We start from the raw sequence: 21,030 nt of genomic DNA, 5'->3' as shown, positions 1-21,030 counted from the left end.
ATGACTGGTTCCTTCCAAATATCATGCCATGCCTATCCACAGGTTGTATCTGGTACTGCAGCTCAGCTGAACTGCAGTGAGCTGGCCTATACAATACACATATAACCTGAGGATAGATGTGGTATGGGGTTTGGAAGAAAGCAGCAATGCTTTTCTTATCCTCTACAACCCCTTTAAAGAAGAACCCGTTTTTTAACCTCATTTATGTTCCCGTATAAACATAATGTTTTTCTAAGTACGAGCGTAGTGTGTGAAGATGCACTTTCTGATGAAATGTGCTCTGGATTCAACCCATACAAGATACTCACCAGCCTGCCTCAATGGAGTTTTACATTCGCTTGCTATTCCATTTACATTTTCAGTACTACAGTCCATTTGAGGAAATGGAGTTTTCAGAGAGTCATCGGATTCTTGGAGCCCTTGATCATTTTTTCTGAGGCTGTGCCTTCTTCTGTTGCCTGGGGTGTCGCTATCTTCAGTCCCAGAACTTGTGTCGCCAGAAGGTAGAGTTTGCTTTTTGCTGGACGATTTCTTAGGCGGTGACTTAGAAGAACCACTTTGCAAACAGGTTTGTAATTCAGTAGGAGTTGCAGATGTCCGATTATCATCTGTCTGTGCCGCAGCTGTGGATGGACTACTAGTCTCTTGGTAGTACTTATTAGGATAATACATCGGTTCTTTTAGGCCAGGAAAACAAATGACAGCTAAAAACCAATGAGCACTGCAAGAGAAAAAAAAATATGACATAAACCAACCAAACTAATATACCATTCTTTTGTACAGTCATGGCTGAAAGTGTTGGCACCCTTGAAATTTTTCCAGAAAATGAAGTATTTCTCCCAGAAAATAATTGCAATTACACATGTTTTGTTATACACGTTTATTCCCTTTGTGTGTATTAGAACAACACAAAAAGAGAGAAAAAAGGCAAATTGGGCATCATTTCACACAAAACCCCAAAAAAGGGCAGGACAAAATTGGTGGCACAATTCCAAAACTGTGGGTAAACAACTTTGTTTCACGCATGTAATGATCGTGTGTGCCACACTAAGCACGGAGAACAGAAAGAGGAGAAGAGAACTGTCTGAGGACTTGAGAACCAAACTTGTTGAACAATCTCAACAATCTCAAGGTTACAAGTCTGTCTCCAGAGATCTTGATGTTCCTTTATCCACAGTATGCAACATAATCAAGAAGTTTACAACCCATGGCACTTTAGCTAATTTCCCTGGAGATGGACGGCAGATAAAATTTATCAAAGGTTGCAACGCAGTATAGTCCGGATGGTGAATAAGCCGCCCCAATCAAGTTCCAAAGAAATACTAGCTGTCCTGCAGGTTCAGGGTGCGCAAACTATCCACTGACATTTGAATGAAATGAAACACTATGGCAGGAGACCCAGGAGGATCCCACTGCTGACAGACATAAAAAAAAGCTAGACTGCAGTCTGCCAAAACATACGTGAGTAAACCAAAATCCTTCTGGGAAAGACTTGTGGACAGAGGAGACCAAGATAGGGCTGTTTGCTAAAGTACATCATTCTACTGTTTATCGAAAATGGAATGAGGCCTTCAGTCAAATATGGTGGAGGTTTATGTTTTGGGGTTGTTTTGCTCCTTCTGGCATTGGGTGCCTTGACTGTGTGCAAGGCATCATGAAATTTGAATATTACCAACGAATTTTGGGTCACAATGTAGTGCCCAATGTTATAATGCTATGTTTGCTTCCTAGGTCATTGGTCTTCCAGCAGGATAATGACCCCAAACATACTTCAAGAAGCACCCAGAAATGGATGAAAACAGAGCACTGTAGAGTTCTGAAGTGGCCAGCAATGAGTCCGGATCTAAATCCCATTGAACACCTGTGCAGAGATCTTAAAATTGCTGTTGGGAGAAGGCAGCCTTCAAATGTGAGAGACCTGGAGCAGTTTGTAAAAGAAGAGTGGTCCAAAATTCCAGTTGAGAGGTGTAAGAAGCTTGTTGATGGTTATAGGAAGCGATTGATTGCAGTTATTTATTCCAAAGTGGGTGCAACCAAATACTAAGTTGAGGCTGTCAACATTTTTGGAGCTTTGTGAGGAATTATGTCCAATTTGCCTTTTTTTTTTCTCTGTTTTTTTTGTGTTGTTCCAATACACACAAAGGGAATAAACATGTATAATAAAACATGTGTAATTGCAATAATTTTCTGGGAGAAATACTTTTTTTTCTGGAATAATTTCAAGGATGCCAACAATTTAATCCATGACTGTATGTGTGTTCAACTATTTTGGGTGCTAAATCACTGCCTTTTGTCAACACCTATAAAGCAGCCGGTATTCAGCAATGAATAATCCAGACTATAGCATAACCAGAGAAGGTAGATAACCACAGCACACTGGGCTTACTTCCACAAGTAAAGCCTGCAATTCCTGTAGGAACAGTATATATAAAAATGCTGTAATATTCGCAGTCAAGCAGATGTAAAAGATATGGGGACGCTTAAAATAAGTAAACAAGAAATTAACATCCTATGGTTTATCACGTTGATTAATTTCATATAAACAAAATTTATTCTTGTAAGAACAAAAAGGGCCGTTCAGTCATCTGAGCTTTAGCATTTACTTACGCTTCATTAAGTGGAACAAATATGAAATCTTTCTGAAAGATATCCACATGTCTGGTCCATGTCTTTACTCTTCCATGCCTCCTTTGTTGCAATCTTAGAAGGAGAAACGCGTTAGTGTCATTATTTGCATGGAAATTTTTACCTAATGTAAAGAAGTTCCAGTAATAATTCTATGATCACCAGAGTCTATATGCCAATATCTTGGGACTTTTTATTAGCTTCCCATTATCCACTCTTGTTTCATTCCCGGATACGCTTTTATTTGCTTGTAGTTCAATCGATCAGATTTCACCAAGCCGGTTTACAATGTGAGGGAACCTGTCACTAGATTCATGCTGCCCGAACCACAGGCAGCATGAATCAGACATTGCTGCACAATTGCAGTCAAGTATACTTTACTCTGAAACATTGAGAATATATAGCCTTAAATAGTTGGCCCGGTGGAGGTCCATAGGGAGGGATCTTACTAGTCTGCTGTGGCCCCGGCCGGCTTCTACCTGCACCGCTTCAGTTTACGGACAGGTCTCTCCCTTTTGTGTACATAAGGAAAGATCTGTCTATCAACTGGAGTGGTGCAAGCAGAAGCCACCCAGGGATGTCATTGGACTACCCCAGGTTTTTCCCAGCTGAGCCAGCACTTTAAACAATGCTTTCTCTGAAACATTATGGTATTTCAGAGTAAAACATACCTGGCTGTAATCGTGCAGCCAGGGTCTGATTCACGCTGCCTGTGTCTTGGGCAGCATGAATTGACTTGACAGGTTCCCTTTAAATCTACATAAGATGCTGGTCTTAAAAAATAAATAAGAAGTGGGAAAAAAACACCTCCCAGAGTCTAATTCTGAGCTCCCCAGAATCTAATAGTATGCTTTGCTGTCTTCATAATGGCAAAGAAGTGAAAAAGTAGGATTTTTATTCAATGATTTAGCATTATAATAAAAGATTATTACTCTAAATCAAAAAGGAAATTAAAGTATTTACAAATCAAGCACATTTTCCCGGTGAAATCTTATGTTGCGCGCAAGAAAAGTTGCATTATTTATTCTACAATGTATTACTAGAGGGAGAAAACATGAAATAGACAAATATAAATCGCTAACATCCAGTTTAGTCAATCAAAAAGCATTTTCCTTACGTTAAGTTTGCAGTGTCTTGGAGATTCCTCCTCTCTCTCTGATTAAGACGCTTATAGAAAAAAGAACTGAAAATATGGATTTTGTCTGCCTTTTCTCGGAGTTTCTCAAGAACTAAATATCTAGTCGAAAAGAAAATACAAATGCTTATGAGATTATTTAGTTGTATGGTCCCCAATAACTCACAAAACCTTGCTAAATACAATATAAACACATTTAGGGAAATTATTGATAGCTTTTTGCCATAAAAATGGAGTGAAAAAAAATCAAATCATAGCATATGCCATATTTGTATCTCTTTCCTACTTTACTCTTACACACGGATAGCTAAGGACAGGGTCGGCGTTAGCAAGTGCCGGGGCCCTGAGCAGGCGGTGGGAGCCTATTCGTTGTCTTGGACACTGGCGTGCTATGGGGCCCGAGAGCGGGGGAGTCCGGCCCCAGCGCCCGCGAGTGGGCCTCTCCCGCTTGCTCAGGGCCCCGGCATAATACTGGTCTCTCCCAGTTCTTCCGCATGTCCTGTTTCTTCCGCGTCTCCAGACTGTGACATCTCAGGTCTTTCCAGCGCGCCCACTGTGAGCAGTCACAGCGCAGAGAGTAGGAAGACGGCGACGCTGAGGAGTCCAGAGCTGATCAGCGGCAGCGAGGAGACGTGAATATTTTTTTTTTTATGTATGGAGGCATGGAGCATTATATAGGGCCCATTATGTATTAAGTATTTATATGGGGCCCAGTGTTCTGCATGGAGCATTATATGGGGCCCAGTATTCTGCATGGAGCATTATATGGGGCCCAGTATTCTGCATGGAGCATTATATGGGGCCCAGTATTCTGCATGGAGCATTATATGGGGCCCAGTATTCTGCATGGAGCATTATATGGGGCCCAGTATTCTGCATGGAGCTTTATATGGGGCCCAGTATTCTGCATGGAGCTTTATATTGGGCCCAGTATTCTGCATGGAGCTTTATATGGGGCCCAGTATTCTGCATGGAGCATTATATGGGGGGCAGTATTCTGTATAGAGCATTATATGGGGGCCAGTATTCTGTATAGAGCAATTTATGGGGTCCATTATTCTGTATGGAGCATTACATGGGGGGGGGCAGTATTCTGTATGAAGCATTATATGGGGGGCCAGTATTCTGCATGGAGCATTATATGGGGACCAGTATTCTGTATGGAGCATTATATGGGGTCCATTATTCTGTAAGAAGCATTATATGGTGGGGGGTGGGCAGTATTCTGTATGGAGCATTATATGGGGGCCAGTATTCTGTATGAAGCATTATATGGGGTGCATTATTCGGTATGAAACATTATATGGGGGCCAGTATACTGCATGGAGCATTATATGAGGCTCATTATTCTGTATGGAGCAATATATGGGGCCCATAATACTGTATGAAGGACTATGTGGCGCCCATAATACTGTATGGAGGACTATACTGTCCGGTCTGCATTGTGCGCGGTAAGGATTTGCCGGTTTCTGAGTTATTGTAAAATCTACAATAGATAGGACTCATGTAACGTAAGAAGTAAGTGAAACATTTGGCACTGTAATCTATAATATAACCGGCCAAGCCTCCCTCTGTCTGAAGCCTCTATAGACTGCGCATGCACGACGCGCAGTCTGGCTCCAGACAGAAGAACGCATGGAGCCGTTACAGGTAAGAGGAGTGTATGGCGCCGGAGATCGCGGTATGCGTAGACACTGAACACATACTGCGATCTCCGGCGTCGTAATTGGCGCATGCGCATAGCGCTGTCCGGCGCCATTTTACTGAAGACACACATTTGCAGTGTGTCTTCAGCAAAATGGCACCGGACAGCGCGATGCTCCGGCGCCGCACTCCTCCCGCGGCCTCCGTCAGAACAGGACGCAGCAGCGCTGGAGCACAGGGAAGAAAGGGGAGTATAAGTATTTTTTGTATGTGTGCATAGGAGTACCATGCATACCAGGATTGGGGAGTGAGGGGGCCACACATACCAGAATTGGGGGATGAGGGGTGCCATGCATACCAGGATTGGAAGATGAGGGGACCATGCATACCAGGATTGGGGGATGAGGGGACCACGCATACCAGGATTGGGGGATGAGGGGACCACGCATACCAGGATTGGGGGATAAGGGGTGCCATGCATACCAGGATAGGGATGAGGGGGCCATACATACCAGGATTGGGGATGAGAAAGCCATGCATACCAGGATGAGGGGTTGGGTACCATACATACCAGGATTGGGATGAGGGGTACCATACATACCAGGATTGGGATGAGGGGTACCATACATACAAGGATTGGGATGTGGGGTGCCATGTATACTAGATTTGAAATGAGAGGTGCCATGCATACCAGGATTAGGGATGGGGGGTGCCATGCATACCAGGATTGGGGATGGTGGGGTGCCATGCATACCAGGATTGGAGATGAGGGGTGCCATGCATACCAGGATTGTTGAAGAGGGGTGCCATGCATACCAGGATTGAGGGGTGCCATGCATACCAGGATTGAGGGGTACCATGCATACCAGGATTGGGGGATGAGGGGTACCATGCATACCGGGATTGGGGAATGAGAGGTACCACGCATACCGGGATTGGGGAATGAGGGGTACCATGCATACCGGGATTGGGGGATGATGGGTACCATGCATACCGGGATTGGGGGATGATGGGTACCATGCATACCAGGACTGGGGAATGAGGGGTACCATGCATACAAGGATAGGGATCTGGGGGGGGCCATGCATACCAGGATTTGGATGAAGGGCCATGCATACCAGGATAGGGATGAGGGGTACCATGTATACCAGGATACAGATGAGGGGTACCATGCATACCAGGATGAGGGGCGGCATGCATGTCAGGATTGGGGAATGAGGGGTACCGTGCATACCAGGATTGGGGAATGAGGGGTACCATGCATACAAGGATAGGGATCTGGGGGGGCCATACATACCAGGATTTGGATGAAGGGCCATGCATACCAGGATAGGGATGAGGGGTACCATGTATACCAGGATAGGGATGAGGGGCGGCATGCATGTCAGTATTGGGGTTGAGGGGTGCCATGCATGCCAGGATTGGGGATGAGGGGTGCCATGCATGCCAGGATTGGGGATGAGGGGTGCCATGCATGCCAGGATTGGGGATGAAGGGTGCCATGCATGCCAGGATTGGGGAATGAGGGGTACCATGCATACAAGGATAGGGATCTGGGGGGGCCATACATACCAGGATTTGGATGAAGGGCCATGCATACCAGGATAGGGATGAGGGGTACCATGTATACCAGGATAGGGATGAGGGGCGGCATGCATGTCAGTATTGGGGATGAGGGGTGCCATGCATGCCAGGATTGTGGATGAGGGGTGCCATGCATGCCAGGATTGGGGATGAGGGGTGCCATGCATGCCAGGATTGGGGATGAAGGGTGCCATGCATGCCAGGATTGGGGATGAGGGGTGCCATGCATGCCAGGATTGGGGATGAGGGGTGCAATGCATGCCAGGATTGGGGATGAGGGGTGCCATGCATGCCAGTATTGGGGATGAGGGGTGCCATGCATGCCAGGATTGGGGATGAGGGGTGCCATGCATGCCAGGATTGGGGATGAGGGGTGCCATGCATGCCAGGATTGGGGATGAGGGGTGCCATGCATGCCAGGATTGGGGATGAGGGGTGCCATGCATGCCAGGATTGGGGATGAGGGGTACCATGCATGCCAGGATTGGGGATGAGGGGTACCATGCATGCCAGGATTGGGGATGAGGGGTACCATGCATGCCAGGATTGGGGATGAGGGGTACCATGCATGCCAGGATTGGGGATGAGGGGTACCATGCATGCCAGGATTGGGGATGAGGGGTGCCATGCATACCAGGATAGGGGAACAGGATTGGGGAGCACAAATACCAGGATGGGGGCAGCACCAATAAAAATGCTCGCCACCCGGGCGTAGAATGTGCTCAATAGCTAGATAGATAAATATTTCTCTGCATCATGAATTGTGGTATATGTTAAAGGGGCCCACAGACTCTTTTGCCCGGGGCCCACAAAAACCTGGAGCCGGCCCTGGTCGCAAATACACCAAATTTATTGCGTCTCATCTTCAGGAGTGCAGTACTCCTGTCTCTTGACTTCCTGCTTGCCGGAAGGGGGGTTTGCTCCTGATGATTGAGCCACGGTCCAAAATATGCATTCCCCCATGCTGCAAGCAGAGTCAGCTTTGCGTCTGCAGTGCTGGAAGAACACAGGAAGACTGAAGTTTGTCAGGTCCAGAGATACAGCCAGCTTCAGAGCAGCCCTTAGAAACTCTATAGAGAAAAGCTTGTAAGCGCTGCGCAACTCGCCTAGACTGTAGCAGATAACCAAGGCAACGTGCAGTAAACTATAGAATTAAAAAAAAAAAAAAGAGGATTTTAATTAGAGATAAATTGCAAAGTTTCTTGTTTGTAAAAGTAATTTGCAATTTTAACATTTTAAGATGAGACAACCCCTCTAATAGGCTTGTGCCTCTTCATCAATTAGGCACATCTTGCTCTGACTCTAGCCATTGGGAAAGTAATCATTTTGAAAGACCAAATGCAGCAAAACTCTAAACTAGAAGGTGAAATTAACTGATTGGGCACAAGGTGGCAGTGTTGAGCAGTCATTAGAGCGTATATGAACAAGAAGCTATTACACATTATTGTTAAAAGCTAACCCCCACCCCACCCCGGGTTGGGCCATCACATCCCCCTCAGGCGTAGCATCACAGAGCAGCCTAATAAAAGTAGTGACTTGCTTGAAAGGAGCCGTGAAGCGGCAGCGAGACTATACGTTTTGATCAAACTATTTGTAAAGAATCCCATGTTCATTTTTGTAAATTTTGCATTAATCGCCAATAGATTAATGTATAAAATGTGCATTGCAGGCGATGTCTTTATCTATAGTTGTGAACTAAATGAAATGTTGGCTTAAAAAGGACATAAGATATGTATATGTGTTTTCTTATGATTAATTTTTTACCATGAACAAACATTTTTTACTTCTGAATTGTATGGCTCTCCCCATCCATGGAAACAGGCGAGCAAGCTTCCTTGGCTGCTTACATAACTCCCATAGAACAGGAGGCATGCACATATGTGTGGCCACTTCTCCATTAACTCTTCATTTTCTGAGCCACAACAGGGGTCAGGCAAATGTATTTCATTGTGAGAAATATTTTGTATTTAAAAAAAAAAGCTAATCCTGCATAATTTATATAAAAACACACAAATCGAGAAACTTACTTTAAATAGAAATCAATTATAACATCATTTAAAAATTCTCCTTCATTTAGGCAATGGAGATCTTCATTAGTAACGGAAATACCACCTTTTGCTGGAGGAGGAGGATACACAATTAATCTAAAAAGAAAAACAATACTGCTTAATAAATGGACAGGAAAAGAGATCATAGGATGCCAAGGTTAAGACAGGCAAGAGAAAGTGTGTGATAAAAATTCTTAATGTGTTCTTGCATCTCACAGACTTGTGAATCCTCACATGACCGGCCGCGCACGGCGCAATGTGACCACAAGTAAGCGATTTTCATACTTCCGGTCACATTCCGACTAGGCTTGTCTGGCCTTGCTAGCGAGGCTGTGCCCATATAGTCAGCACATGACCGCATGTATGCAATTCACATACTTGGGGTCACACACCCACCGCACCTGACACTGGAGAATCATCGCAGCACGCAGAGGGAGCGACGTGAGGATTCACAAGTCTGCAGTCACATAGAGTGATTGCAGACTTGTAGCCCAAGGTTGGACAACCCCTTTAACCATGGAAGATTAAAAGGTTGATCCCAAAAAACAAGTTATCCCTTATCCATCTGGATAGGGAAAAACTTGATTGCTGGTGGTCTGAACTCTCTGCAGCCCCGTTTTAAATGGAGTAGCGGTGCGTATGCTCGACCTTAGCTCCATTCATTATCAACGCAACTGCTGGCGATAGAATGCCATGTATTGTACTCTAAAGCCAGTCACATGTACGTGTCTCCGGTACATGTGGCATCAGTTTTCACACGTACCGGAGACACGCATCCACACATACCCATTATAAGCTATGGGGCTGCGCACATGTCCGTGTTTTCAAACAGATCATGTGTCCCACATGTAGACAATGTGTGTTTTTTACCAGCAGCATGGATGACAAGGCCCAATAACAGTCTATGGGTCCGTGTAACACATACAGCACACGGATGACAAGGCCCAATAACAGTCTATGGGTCCGTGTAACACATACAGCACACGGATGACATCAGTGTGCCGTCTGTGTGATACATATCGGAATAAAATGTATTCAAGCAATTCTTATTTTTTTAGGTCTTAAAGATATGCAAAGATAGTAGATAGTCAGATAATAAATAGATCGATAAAGATATCCAACAGATATATAGTTTGTTCCTTGCATGTGTAGCTTATTATACATCTATTAACCTAATAAATAGGTAAATAAACAAATGAAAAAACTAAATGGAGTCCCCTCCATCTTTGGTAACCAGCAAAGGTAAAGCAGATTCGCTGGATTACGTCGGACCTGAGTGGGAACTTTTTTTTTTTTTAAATAAAGTGGTGAATGAGAGAAAGTGTATTGGTTTTATTTCTCTGTGTTTTGTGTGTATGTTCTTTTCAGGTTTCCATTCACTTGACTACACCGGGTTCGGTGGACTACGTCAGACCTGGGTGGGATTTTTTTTTATTTTTTAAATAAAGTGGTGAACCAGGGAATGTGTCCGGGAATGTTTATTTCAATAAAATATTTGTTTGTGTGTTATTCTTTTTTTTTTTCATAAGTTAGTAATGGGAGTGTCTAATAGACACCTCTCCATTACGATCACCAGGGCTTGATGTCGGCTGTGGTTTTGGACAATTCACAGCTGACATGAACCCCAAGCACCATTACCCCGACTGCCAATGCACCAGGGCATGGAGAAGAGCCAAGGCGAAGCAAAAGAATTAGAGCATCTCGGGTGTTGCTCCACTTCTGGGGTGCCTGTGGGCTGATATTTTTAGGCTTGAAGGGCCCAATAACCAGGGACCTTCCCAGCCTGATAATATCAGCTCTCAACTGTTTGCTTTACCTTTGCTGGTTACCAAAAATGGGGGGGGGGGGGGGGGGAGTAATTTTTTTTCATTTATTAGGTATTTATATATCTATTATCTTTACACATCTTTAACACATAAAAATCAGTCATTTCTATTATGCATTCTATTCCGGTATGTCACACAGAGGGCATACGGATGGTAGACATGTATGGCACTTGGATGGTACACAAGTATACGCGGACGGCAAACAGAAAACCACATGGATAGGATAAACGGATTGTCTCAAGCGTACCTTTTTTAAGCGGATGTGTGAAAACAGTGCCACAGACAATAAATGGAGCAAAGATTGAGCTTGCGTAACTTTGATCTCCCAGTGATCAGCAAACTTATCCCAAATTCTATAACCCTTTAATAAAATCACTGTGGCTGCACTGCTCGAAAAGCAGAAATGGCAAAAAGGACTCAAGTAGTAATAACAGGCAATACAAATGAAGTAATTTAGCTGGAATGAAATCTTGAACTGTTTGGAAAGTTTTCACACGTCTACGACAAGTAGCGGAGCTGGATAACAATTTCTCTAAGTTTGTTAACATATAATCTTCTAGAAACCTGAACTACAGACTTACTTTACAATTGGGCCAACAAAGACAGTGTGTGTGTCGCCTTCTTCTTCATCTTCAAAGAACTGCAAGTGAGGTGTGGTGTTTCGCAATTTCATTCGAGTTTCTGATGTAGCCTGTATGAAAAGACAAAAAAATAGGTCTGAACCACTCCTGGGTTATGACAGACGTATATTCAGTGCAGTTGGATGCTAAGTGCCAGGGATCAGACATGTATGAAGTGCCCTGATAGATTCACTTTACTTTACATTTATACTTTATGAAGTGTTTTTCTGATAAAATCAGTGTATTACACAGCAATGATATATTGGGGGCTCCTACTTGCTTGAGACACTGGACAAAAATTGTCAGTGTCTTTTCACTACAGAGCCAACTTTTAGCATATGTTTACACAGAGAAAGAAGCTCAGCAGAATAATATAAAGATTTGTGGGAAAAGATTCAGTATATCTTGTAATTCATTGAAATCACTGGTGTTTGTATGCATACAAGTCCAGTGAGCGGTCCTACTGAGTGATTGACAGCCATCTCTAAAGGCATAGTTATACAAATAAAAGCTGTCAATCACACAACAGGACCGCCCACGAGACTCATCCATATACAGAAAGACAAATGATTTCAATAAATTCAAGTTTTACTGAAACTTTTCCCAGAAAAATGTGTAACAACCTGATCAGCTGCTCCTGCTCTACAACATCTTGACAGCAGATCAGACATGACAGGTTCCCATTGTGGCTTGTCATATATGATGGGTTATATACTTTCAATAGCCACAGACTAAGGGCATATTCAGCCATCTCTCAACTCCCCCATACACATGAACGTTTGGCTTGGCTGAGTGTTTGTGCGTTTTCAAAAGGAAGCGAGGAGAATGCCGCTGCCACAGCTATCTGAATTTTAACACTTCATTTAATATTTTGTTTGAGAACGTCCAGTGCACGCTGTGATACTCAAACCGGACATCATGAGGGGGCTGGGGCTACGACCACTGCTGTAGATGCTGCCCCCATCCTGAAACAAGATGTCACCGGGGACTGGTCTCTGCTCTCTCTGCTTGTCGTGTTCTCTCCTTTTCAATGCGCACTGACAGTGCGCTCTCTTACCAGCTCATCACTTTTATTTAGTACCGGCGTAAGAGCGCAAAGTCAGTGTGCATTCAAATTACTATAGGGCAGAGAGAGCATACTGAGCATGCATTGGAATTGACAACCTGTGCATGCTCAGCAGAACAGGGACTAGTCCAGCCCCTGAAACAGATGTCACTAAAAACGCACTGGGGATTCTGAACGAAACGTCATCAGAAATATTTAAAAAAATAAATAAATAAAATAGATATCTTGGGGTATGATGCCTGGGAATTCATAGCTTCCCTAATTAAAAGCTATATATCAATTCTCTCTTCTTTTCCTGAATTTTACACAAGTATTTATTATGAGAACTGCCTAGACACACGAAAAAATCCTAAAAGGGGCTGTCCAGTTAAAATAACAAATCACTTTTCCAATGGATAGGTGATAACTTGTTGATTGGTGGGAACCAGCAGAACGGGAGTCATTTTACCTGTTAGAATGGAGCGGCTGTGCACAAGCTCGACCGCTGCTCTGCTCATTCCCTATGGGGCTGCTGAACGCTGCGCTTGACTTTTTCCAGCATCCCTATAGAGAATGAATGAGGCCGTGTTCAGGCGTGCGATATGCCACGCTATTTTGTTGATGGGATAAAGCTTCCCAGTTGGGATAAAAATTCCCCATTCTAACGATCAGTGAAGGTCACAGCGGTCAGACACCACCAACCAGCAAGTTATCACATTTCCCGTGGATAGATGATAACTTGTTTTCACTGGGCAACCACTGTAAGAAGACAAGAATTAGAAAAGTAGCAGAAATGTGTCCCACAAGCAGAAATTAACGAGAAAAAGAAAACATTTACGCTTCGAGTTATGTGGTCCTTTGGAGTGGAAGCTACTGAAGGTGTTTCAGAACCATGATTGGTGGAGGCAACAAGTCGTCTATTTGCTTCTTCAAATGGCATTTTGGAAAAAAAGTTGGGTATTGATTGTTTTTCTCCAACTTCAGAGAGCATCCTTTCGAAACAAACAATTTCATGTGCTTCTAAAGGTCCGTCAAAGATTAACACAATGTATTGCTCTGCTATGCCTACAACAGAAAAGTGCAGACCATTATTAACACACAGGTCTCGATTCATCATTTGGTTTTTTTTTGTTTTTTTTTTAATTGCTTTTCTAATTTTGTCTTGTGGCATCTGTTGATGTTTTTGTGCCAAACTCATCAAATTACCACACAAGGTTCATTAACCTTGTTAAAAATCTAAACTGCTCTTTATTTTTGTCTTTTGCTTTTCTTATTTTTTTTTTTAGAGGAAAGAGTTGCATGTTTCACTACACTGTTGTAAAATTTGGGCAAAAGTTTCAGATGTACATAAATTAACTTCAGTGTAGGATTAGAGTATATTTGTGAACATTTTTAGACATTTTAAAATAGTCGCAATTGATGAATCAAGCTAAAAACATCTGGAAACCCTAAACTCTGTCCACAATGGCAAAAAAAAAAACAATAGGTAAACACATAAAATAAACTTAAAATGGCGCAAATAAAAAAAAAAAAAAACAGGCGAAAAATACCAAGAACTAGACAAAAAGGAGAAAATGTAAAAGTATATATATCTTTGTGTGATAAAAGAAGGAAAATCCAGCCCAAAGAACATGCAATCTTCTTTATTCAAGTAGGTGTCATACAGACGACAAGTGGTAAATCATTCATGTTAAAATCAAAGATGGCACCTATGTGTTCATGATTAAAGGTGCTGCGGCGCCTGAAAAGCGTAGATGCCATCTTTGATTTTAACATGAATGTTTTACAATCGTCCTCTGTACGATACCTACTTAAATAAAGAAGACTGCATGTCCGTTGGGTTGGATTATCCTTCCTTTATCATAGTTTCGTTGTGCCAAGGCAGAACAGCTATCCATGCTCCGGACTGGATGAGAATAGCCTAACGGTGAGCTGGAACACTCTTTTTTCCATCATATATCTTTATACTGTTAAAGGGTTATTCCCAAAGATAAGAAATAACTTGCTGATCACTGGGGTTCTGACTGCTGGGACCCCCAAGGATCCAGAGAACGGGATTTTGGAATGCCCTGAATGGAAGGGAGATGCGCATGCTTGACCTCCACTCTATTCATGGTCTATGACAAGCAGAGTACAGCGATTAGCTTTTTTTACCTATAATTGATGAATGAAGCGAAGGTCGGACATGCACACCTCTGCTTCATTCAAAGTTCTAGAGCCCCGATTTTGGGATCGCTGGGGGACCCAACAGGGGAAAGTTATCGCCAGTGGCGTAATTTTATACTTCTGGGAACCAATGCAAAATTTCCAACAGGTTCCTTAACTATCAAGGGTCTTTAAAGGGAAGCTATCATCAGAAAATGACCTATTGTTTAAATTAGGTATTTGTGTTACATGTAAAAAAATGCAATGTTTTGTTTTTTTCATATCACGATCTTTATTAAATAGTAATCTTGTAATTTTCACACTGGTCATAGGGGATTTTTTAGACTAAGAGTTTTTATCAAGGCTCATTATCATCAGCAGTAGGATAATAATGACCGGTAACACCTGTATACACAGCTAACTCCGGATCCACCAATCATAATAGGTGATGTCACAGCTGGCCTGCTCCCCCTCCTTTCACAATGACATTTGCACACTCAATGGTCACTTCAATACAAAATATAGGGTCATGTCTGACCATTGTGGTGCTGTCCATGTGTATTTTCCTAAAATAGGAAGTTCGTGTCTAAAAAGGTCCTAGTGGCCAATGTGAGAGTTCTATTTTTTATTTTCAATACAGAATGGAATATGTAAAAAGAAAAAAAAACAAAAAACTATAAACATTCTTTAAACATACATTTAAAGGGGTATTCCCATCTCCAGGATCCCATCACAATAAGTAGCAGGTGTAATAATAATAATATTAGCAAATACCTCCAATTAGAAATGTAGTATAGTTCTTCTCATTCGCTCTGTCTCTTTCCTCATATGCAGGCATTGCAGAACCTTAGGTATCCATGGTTACGACCACTGATATAGTGACAAGTAGCTAGTTGATAGTGGTCGTAACCATGGATACCTAAAGACCTGCAATGCCCTGCACATTAGGAAAGACATAGCGAATCAGAAAAACTATACTACATTTCTAATTGGAGGTATTTGCTAATATTATTATTAGACCTACTACATAATGGGATAGGACCTTGGAGATGGGAATACCCCTTTAAGCCTAAAAAAACAATTTAATCCATAGGTCATTTTGTGATGAAAGCTTCTGTTTAATAAGTATTGGTATTATGATGTGGGCCAAAGTGACCTTGGTGCCCTCCTGGTCTCCAGGGCCAGGTACAAATGCAACCCTTTAACCCACTATAGTTACGATAAGGATTATCCTCTATTCTATGGACAGGGAAGAACGTGTTATTTTGGGAATAACCCTTTAAGACTATGTTCAGATATACATAATCTGTATGTAAAGTATAATTACAGTGTTATTTGATGTATAACTCCGCTTCAGAAGTGCCTGGGTTTCTTCTTTGCTTAAAGAGGTTGGCCACTACTTTTTTATTGATAGACTATCCAGCTGTCACTAGCACCATCCAGAAGTTCTTGGATGCTTTGTTTTGTATATGGGGTTGATCAGAAGTACCCAGACGCTATAGAAATGATGGAGTTGCAGTGTTCTGGGAGAACTTACAGGTGGCGCTGGTAACAGCTGGAGTGCTGTGTGCCCCTCCCCCACCAATAGGATTGTTGATGGGCTATCCTTAAAACAGTTCACCAATGAAAAAAAGTAGTGGCTAACCCCTTTAAGACATAGATTACTGCTAAATTACATTACCCGACAGTCTACTGAATAACTATTGACAGCTGGATGCATACTGTATACTATTACTATAACCAGATTTATATAATATTTGTAGTATTAAATTTGGAGAAACCCATGAGTTCCAGAGGGGATTCAAGTGATGGAGGTCCAACTGGAAAACCAGCCTCAAACACAACTGAGAAGAAGACTTACTTGTAGCATTGCAGTCATACCATCCTGCTTCATTTTCTCGGCTCATCTTAAACTGTGACTGCAGTTTGGTACAGAGACACGGCGTACTTTGAAAATAGACTACTGGAAGTTTTCTTGCACTGCACCATTCACACTTTGTCAGCTCTGATGTAGGCAAGATTAATTTTTCAGAACCATCTTCAACATTAACTGCTGCGAACAAACAACACAAAACTTTACTTGTAACTCAGAGGAGTGAAAATAATTATCATACCAACAGTGAGGTTTGGAGGTGGGAACATCATGGTGTGCGGCTGTTTTTCAGCATAAGGCACTGGCAAACTGATTGAAGGAAGGATGAATGGACAAATGTAAACATTCCTGATATAATTCTGCTGCCATCTACCAGGATGATGAAGATGAAACAAGGGAGGATAATTCAGCAAGACAATGATCCCTAATACACAGGCAAGGAAACGCTCAATTGGTTTCAGAGAAAGAAAATAAAGCTGCTAGAATGACCCAGCCAATCACCTGACCTGAATCCAACAGAACATTTATGGAAGGAACTAAAGCTCAGCATTCATAGAATGAGCCCACGGAACACTTCAGGATTTGAAGAGTGTTTGTGTGGAAGAATGCAAACACCTGAGCAATGTAGGTGACTAGTTTCTCCATACAGGAGGTGTATTGAAGCTGTCATGACCACCAAAGGCTTGTAGTATTAATTAAATTTCACTAAGCGTGTTCAGTACTTTTTCCCTGTGTCATTTCTCATTATTACACACAACTTAATTTATAGAGATTTAAGGTTTGATTTCTTTTCCTGTGTGGATTGGATGAGTTGCTACCAACATCTGGTGAGAATTTCATGACAACAGCACCTTTAGAAATATATTTACTTAGAAAATTGTTGACGTGTTCAATACTTCTATCATCTGCTGTAAGTAAATACACACCATTCATACAGAAAAGAAGTGTGGTAATAAATACTGCATTCTTTAATGCTTCCTCTCGGCGGCAATGAAGCGTCAGAGGATACAAAACAGTTGTAGCCCAAATACTAGCAAATACCGCAAGTCTATTTTAGAGTTATATTTTTATGTTGTGGCACTTATGGCAAGTTAAAAAACCCCCAAAAATATAACATCAATCACGTTCTAAATTTTACTCTTTTTGCAGGTTTTATGAATTGTGACTGCTATTGCTAAAAATTAATAAATAAAATGTTAATTTTTTAGAACCATGCTTGCTATAGCTTGTTTTTGACTACTTGTACCTGGGGTTTCCAAAAACAGTTTCTGCTTGCCCATTTCACTGGTAAACTCAGGATAGATAGAAAACAAGCCTCTCTCCCTGCAAGGCCTTAGGAACAATGGCTCCGATTTATCAAGTCTGGCATTGTTCATACGCCTCTTAAGAAGTCAGTAGAGTCAGACAAGTGGAGTCTTGCTTTGCGTCAAAATTTTGTGACTTTTCAAAGCTTTTTAAGATGGCGTAAAGTCTTTGCTGAATTGAACCCGATATTTTTTGCAGCAATTCAGACCAGCAATGTAAACGGACAGGTTGATGCATTTCGCAAAACCTTATCATCTCTCTGATGTGGCATTTGCTTAAATGGTATATGCTCTAATCAAGGGGATAAAAATATGTTATTTATAAAGAAATATGAGAATTCTTGCATTCTCACTGGGACCACCTTCTCCAGCACATGGTGTTATATACATTTCCTAATTAAAAGGGTTCTTCCCTTCTTTAAAAGTCGTTCTCAATTGGTAAAGAGAAAAAAAAACACTAAAATCTACTCCTGATCCTGAAACGCTTCTTTGCATTTTCAATTGTTTCCCATGCAGGCCTTGGGATATCAACTTCCATAGGGGCTCCAGTAGTCACATAATACCTCTTCTAGGAGTGCAGAGGAGCAGTGTCTGCCCAAGACATGAACTTTTTTTTTTTGTTACCTCGCCCTGGGTAATTTGACAATAACTTTTACAGGAAACCCCTTTAACTAAACTAGATTTGTTGGGAAAAGTGAAGAAATGTGAACTGCTTACCTTCAAGAACAATCTTAATGTGGTCTACACAGAACTGCAAAACAAATAAATATATATTACCTAGACAAAATCTAATTCACAATACTAGAGGATATACGCACATGCTGAACTATAAGGCCCAATGCAACCCTAAAACATTAGGTTTCAGCAGACACTTATCTATGAGTATTTCTATCTTAGCAGAGTTCTGTGAGACTGAAAATCAGTTCCAATCATATGAACGGGTTGTTTCTGCTACAAGCACAAGGATTCCTGTAAATTACACTCAGATAAACGAGACACGGAAATTTCTGTGAGTAAATTGGCCACATGTGCCTAAGGACTAACAGGCAGTTACTAACTACCTGCCTGTGCTATTCGACACCGGCTCAGAACGGTCATTGACCACTCTTCCCAACAATCTGCTGCTTCACGTCAATAGAGCAGCTCTTCCTCTTCTGGGCTGCTCTGTCCACGGGGCGTGACTGACAGCATCATGCTAATTGATGGCCAGCTCCCCGCAGTTATGCAGCAGGGAGCCGGTTATCAATTAGCATGAAATCGGTAGTCACGCCCCATCAAAAGAGCAGAGTGCAAGAGAAACAGCTGTGGAAGCAACAGAATTGCCAGCAGTTGTCGTCTGTGACCACTCTGAGCCAGAAGAGACTGGCAGGTGGTTAGCAACTACTTGCCTATAGTAAAAAATAAACTCTTTAAAGTGGTTATCCGGAAATAAGTTATCTCTTGATGGACCTTTATGGAATGTGCAAAATTGTCTACTTTTGTCCTGCCTCTGTGACTGGCATCTAACTTGAGAACGGGGTCTACAATTCGGTTTTTACTTGTGTCCCATTCTCAGTGCACTCGTTTGGAATTCCTACAAAAGTGTATGGAGGGAACCGCACACGAACAGCCACCTCTCCTGTCATTGTGGCCAGGGCACCAGTCCGGTATTGAGGAACCCCTTTTCTGGAGATACATTTGTGTCCGAGAGGGGGAATTTTGGCTTGTCTATAGTCATACAACCCCTCTGACCAATCAGGATGCACAGAAAGTCGATATTACAGAGCAATGGTATGTTTATATACAATTAATTTCTACTGTGTTTTACACTAATAGATTACTAAGCTTTAAAGTCTTTTCATATAACTTGCATAACAACATAGGGAATATTACCCAAAGCAGAGACCAGCTACAAAGAGAGCTTTTCCTTCTGCTGGCGACAGTGTACCAGTCTATAGAGAGGGATCTTTCTTACGGATAGGGTTGTCGCACAACTTGAGAGAAATTGGAATTTGTTTTATTCTTTGCCAAATTTGTAATGATCATCACATACATATTTGTGCAATCAGTCTTCTTCCCAATCACATTATTCCTCATCAGCTCCACTCTATTCCTGCTTGTAGCATATGGCCAGCATTCTGACTACCCGAATTACAGAGCTCTTTTTCAGATAATCCTCATCATTTTACACTCACCACAACTGGTTCCTTTATTACTCGGCAAAGGGTTCCTATACGCAGATTCCGACACAGCACGATCATGCTTTCACATGGCTTCACGGTATACTGTAACAAGTTGGTTGAATCACTAGGCGACTGGGAAATTTTACGACGCTTTATAGGAGTTGTTGCAACGGCATTGCCAAACTGTAAATGAAATTGTGAGAATTAGTGATGACCAATAGGACAAAAAATAACACTATGACGGCATCTCATTCATAAGCTAGTGATAGAAAATCAATTCATGACTTGTTTATACAAAAGAAAAAAAAAATGAGCCGGTGAAACCAGACTATTTTTGGGGGGAAAATTCGAGAGGATTATTAATGGAAATACTGTGCTACCTGATCCTTCATTCTCGCCTTCCTCGGGATGTTGACAGGCGGCTCAGGCTCTGCTGGACCACTATATTTGTTATCACCTAAACTATTTTCTCTCAGAGCAGCTTCTACTTTCCCAGATGATGGAACAGGAGAGGAACAAGCTGAATCTGCAGGCCGAGGAGATATGCTCTCTATCCTGCTCGTGTTTCCAGTGCTAACATTATCTTCATCATCACTAGACAGGATAACTGTTGGAGAAATCATAAGTTTTTTATTAATTCTTACGTTGCAGCATTCTTTCCACACATGGCTAAAACTTTTGCAGTTTTATCTATGTTTATGGTTGTATATGTCCACATCTGCACACACATATATACAACCCCAATTCTTAAAAGAAAAGTTGGGATGCTGTGTAAAATGTAAAGAAAATAAGAATGCAATGATTTGGAAATCTATTACATATTTTATTCACAGCAGAAGATAGAACACAGATCAGAAGTTGAAAATAGACATTTCAGAAAAGTTTTCAATTTCGACAAAGTCCATTTTAAATAAGGTTAAGTCTAAAGACAACCGCAGGGCTTCTGATTTGTGCCAATATACCGCTTCATCCTTCATTATAGCGCTTTAAAAGAGGAACTTTCACCATATTTTTCATGT

The 21,030-nt window shown here is 42.0% G+C and overlaps 1 protein-coding gene across 5 annotated transcripts in view; it reads right to left on the bottom strand.

Annotated features, from left to right (window-relative positions):
* SENP6 (SUMO specific peptidase 6) overlaps window positions 1-21,030 on the bottom strand; it is a 94,549-nt gene that overhangs the window by 14,363 nt on the left and 59,156 nt on the right. For 3 of the 5 annotated variants that reach the window (XM_073675585.1, XM_073675586.1, XM_073675588.1), the window contains 10 exons: window positions 20,392-20,618; window positions 20,024-20,194; window positions 18,567-18,600; window positions 16,534-16,725; window positions 13,366-13,592; window positions 11,444-11,553; window positions 9,016-9,132; window positions 3,743-3,862; window positions 2,608-2,700; window positions 309-721 (listed from right to left, as the gene is read on the bottom strand). In XM_073675585.1, the coding sequence (XP_073531686.1) occupies window positions 309-721; window positions 2,608-2,700; window positions 3,743-3,862; window positions 9,016-9,132; window positions 11,444-11,553; window positions 13,366-13,592; window positions 16,534-16,725; window positions 18,567-18,600; window positions 20,024-20,194; window positions 20,392-20,618 (1,704 nt within the window). The remainder of the gene's footprint in view (window positions 1-308; window positions 722-2,607; window positions 2,701-3,742; window positions 3,863-9,015; window positions 9,133-11,443; window positions 11,554-13,365; window positions 13,593-16,533; window positions 16,726-18,566; window positions 18,601-20,023; window positions 20,195-20,391; window positions 20,619-21,030) is intronic. The other 2 variants (XM_073675587.1, XM_073675589.1) reach the window with 1 other exon arrangement.

Source organism: Phyllobates terribilis, unplaced genomic scaffold (genome assembly GCF_046119375.1).
Source record: "Phyllobates terribilis strain yellow unplaced genomic scaffold, ASM4611937v1 Scaffold_3__8_contigs__length_932513732, whole genome shotgun sequence".
Taxonomy (NCBI): Eukaryota; Metazoa; Chordata; class Amphibia; order Anura; family Dendrobatidae; genus Phyllobates; species Phyllobates terribilis.
This window is presented reverse-complemented; position numbering and strand designations above follow the sequence as displayed.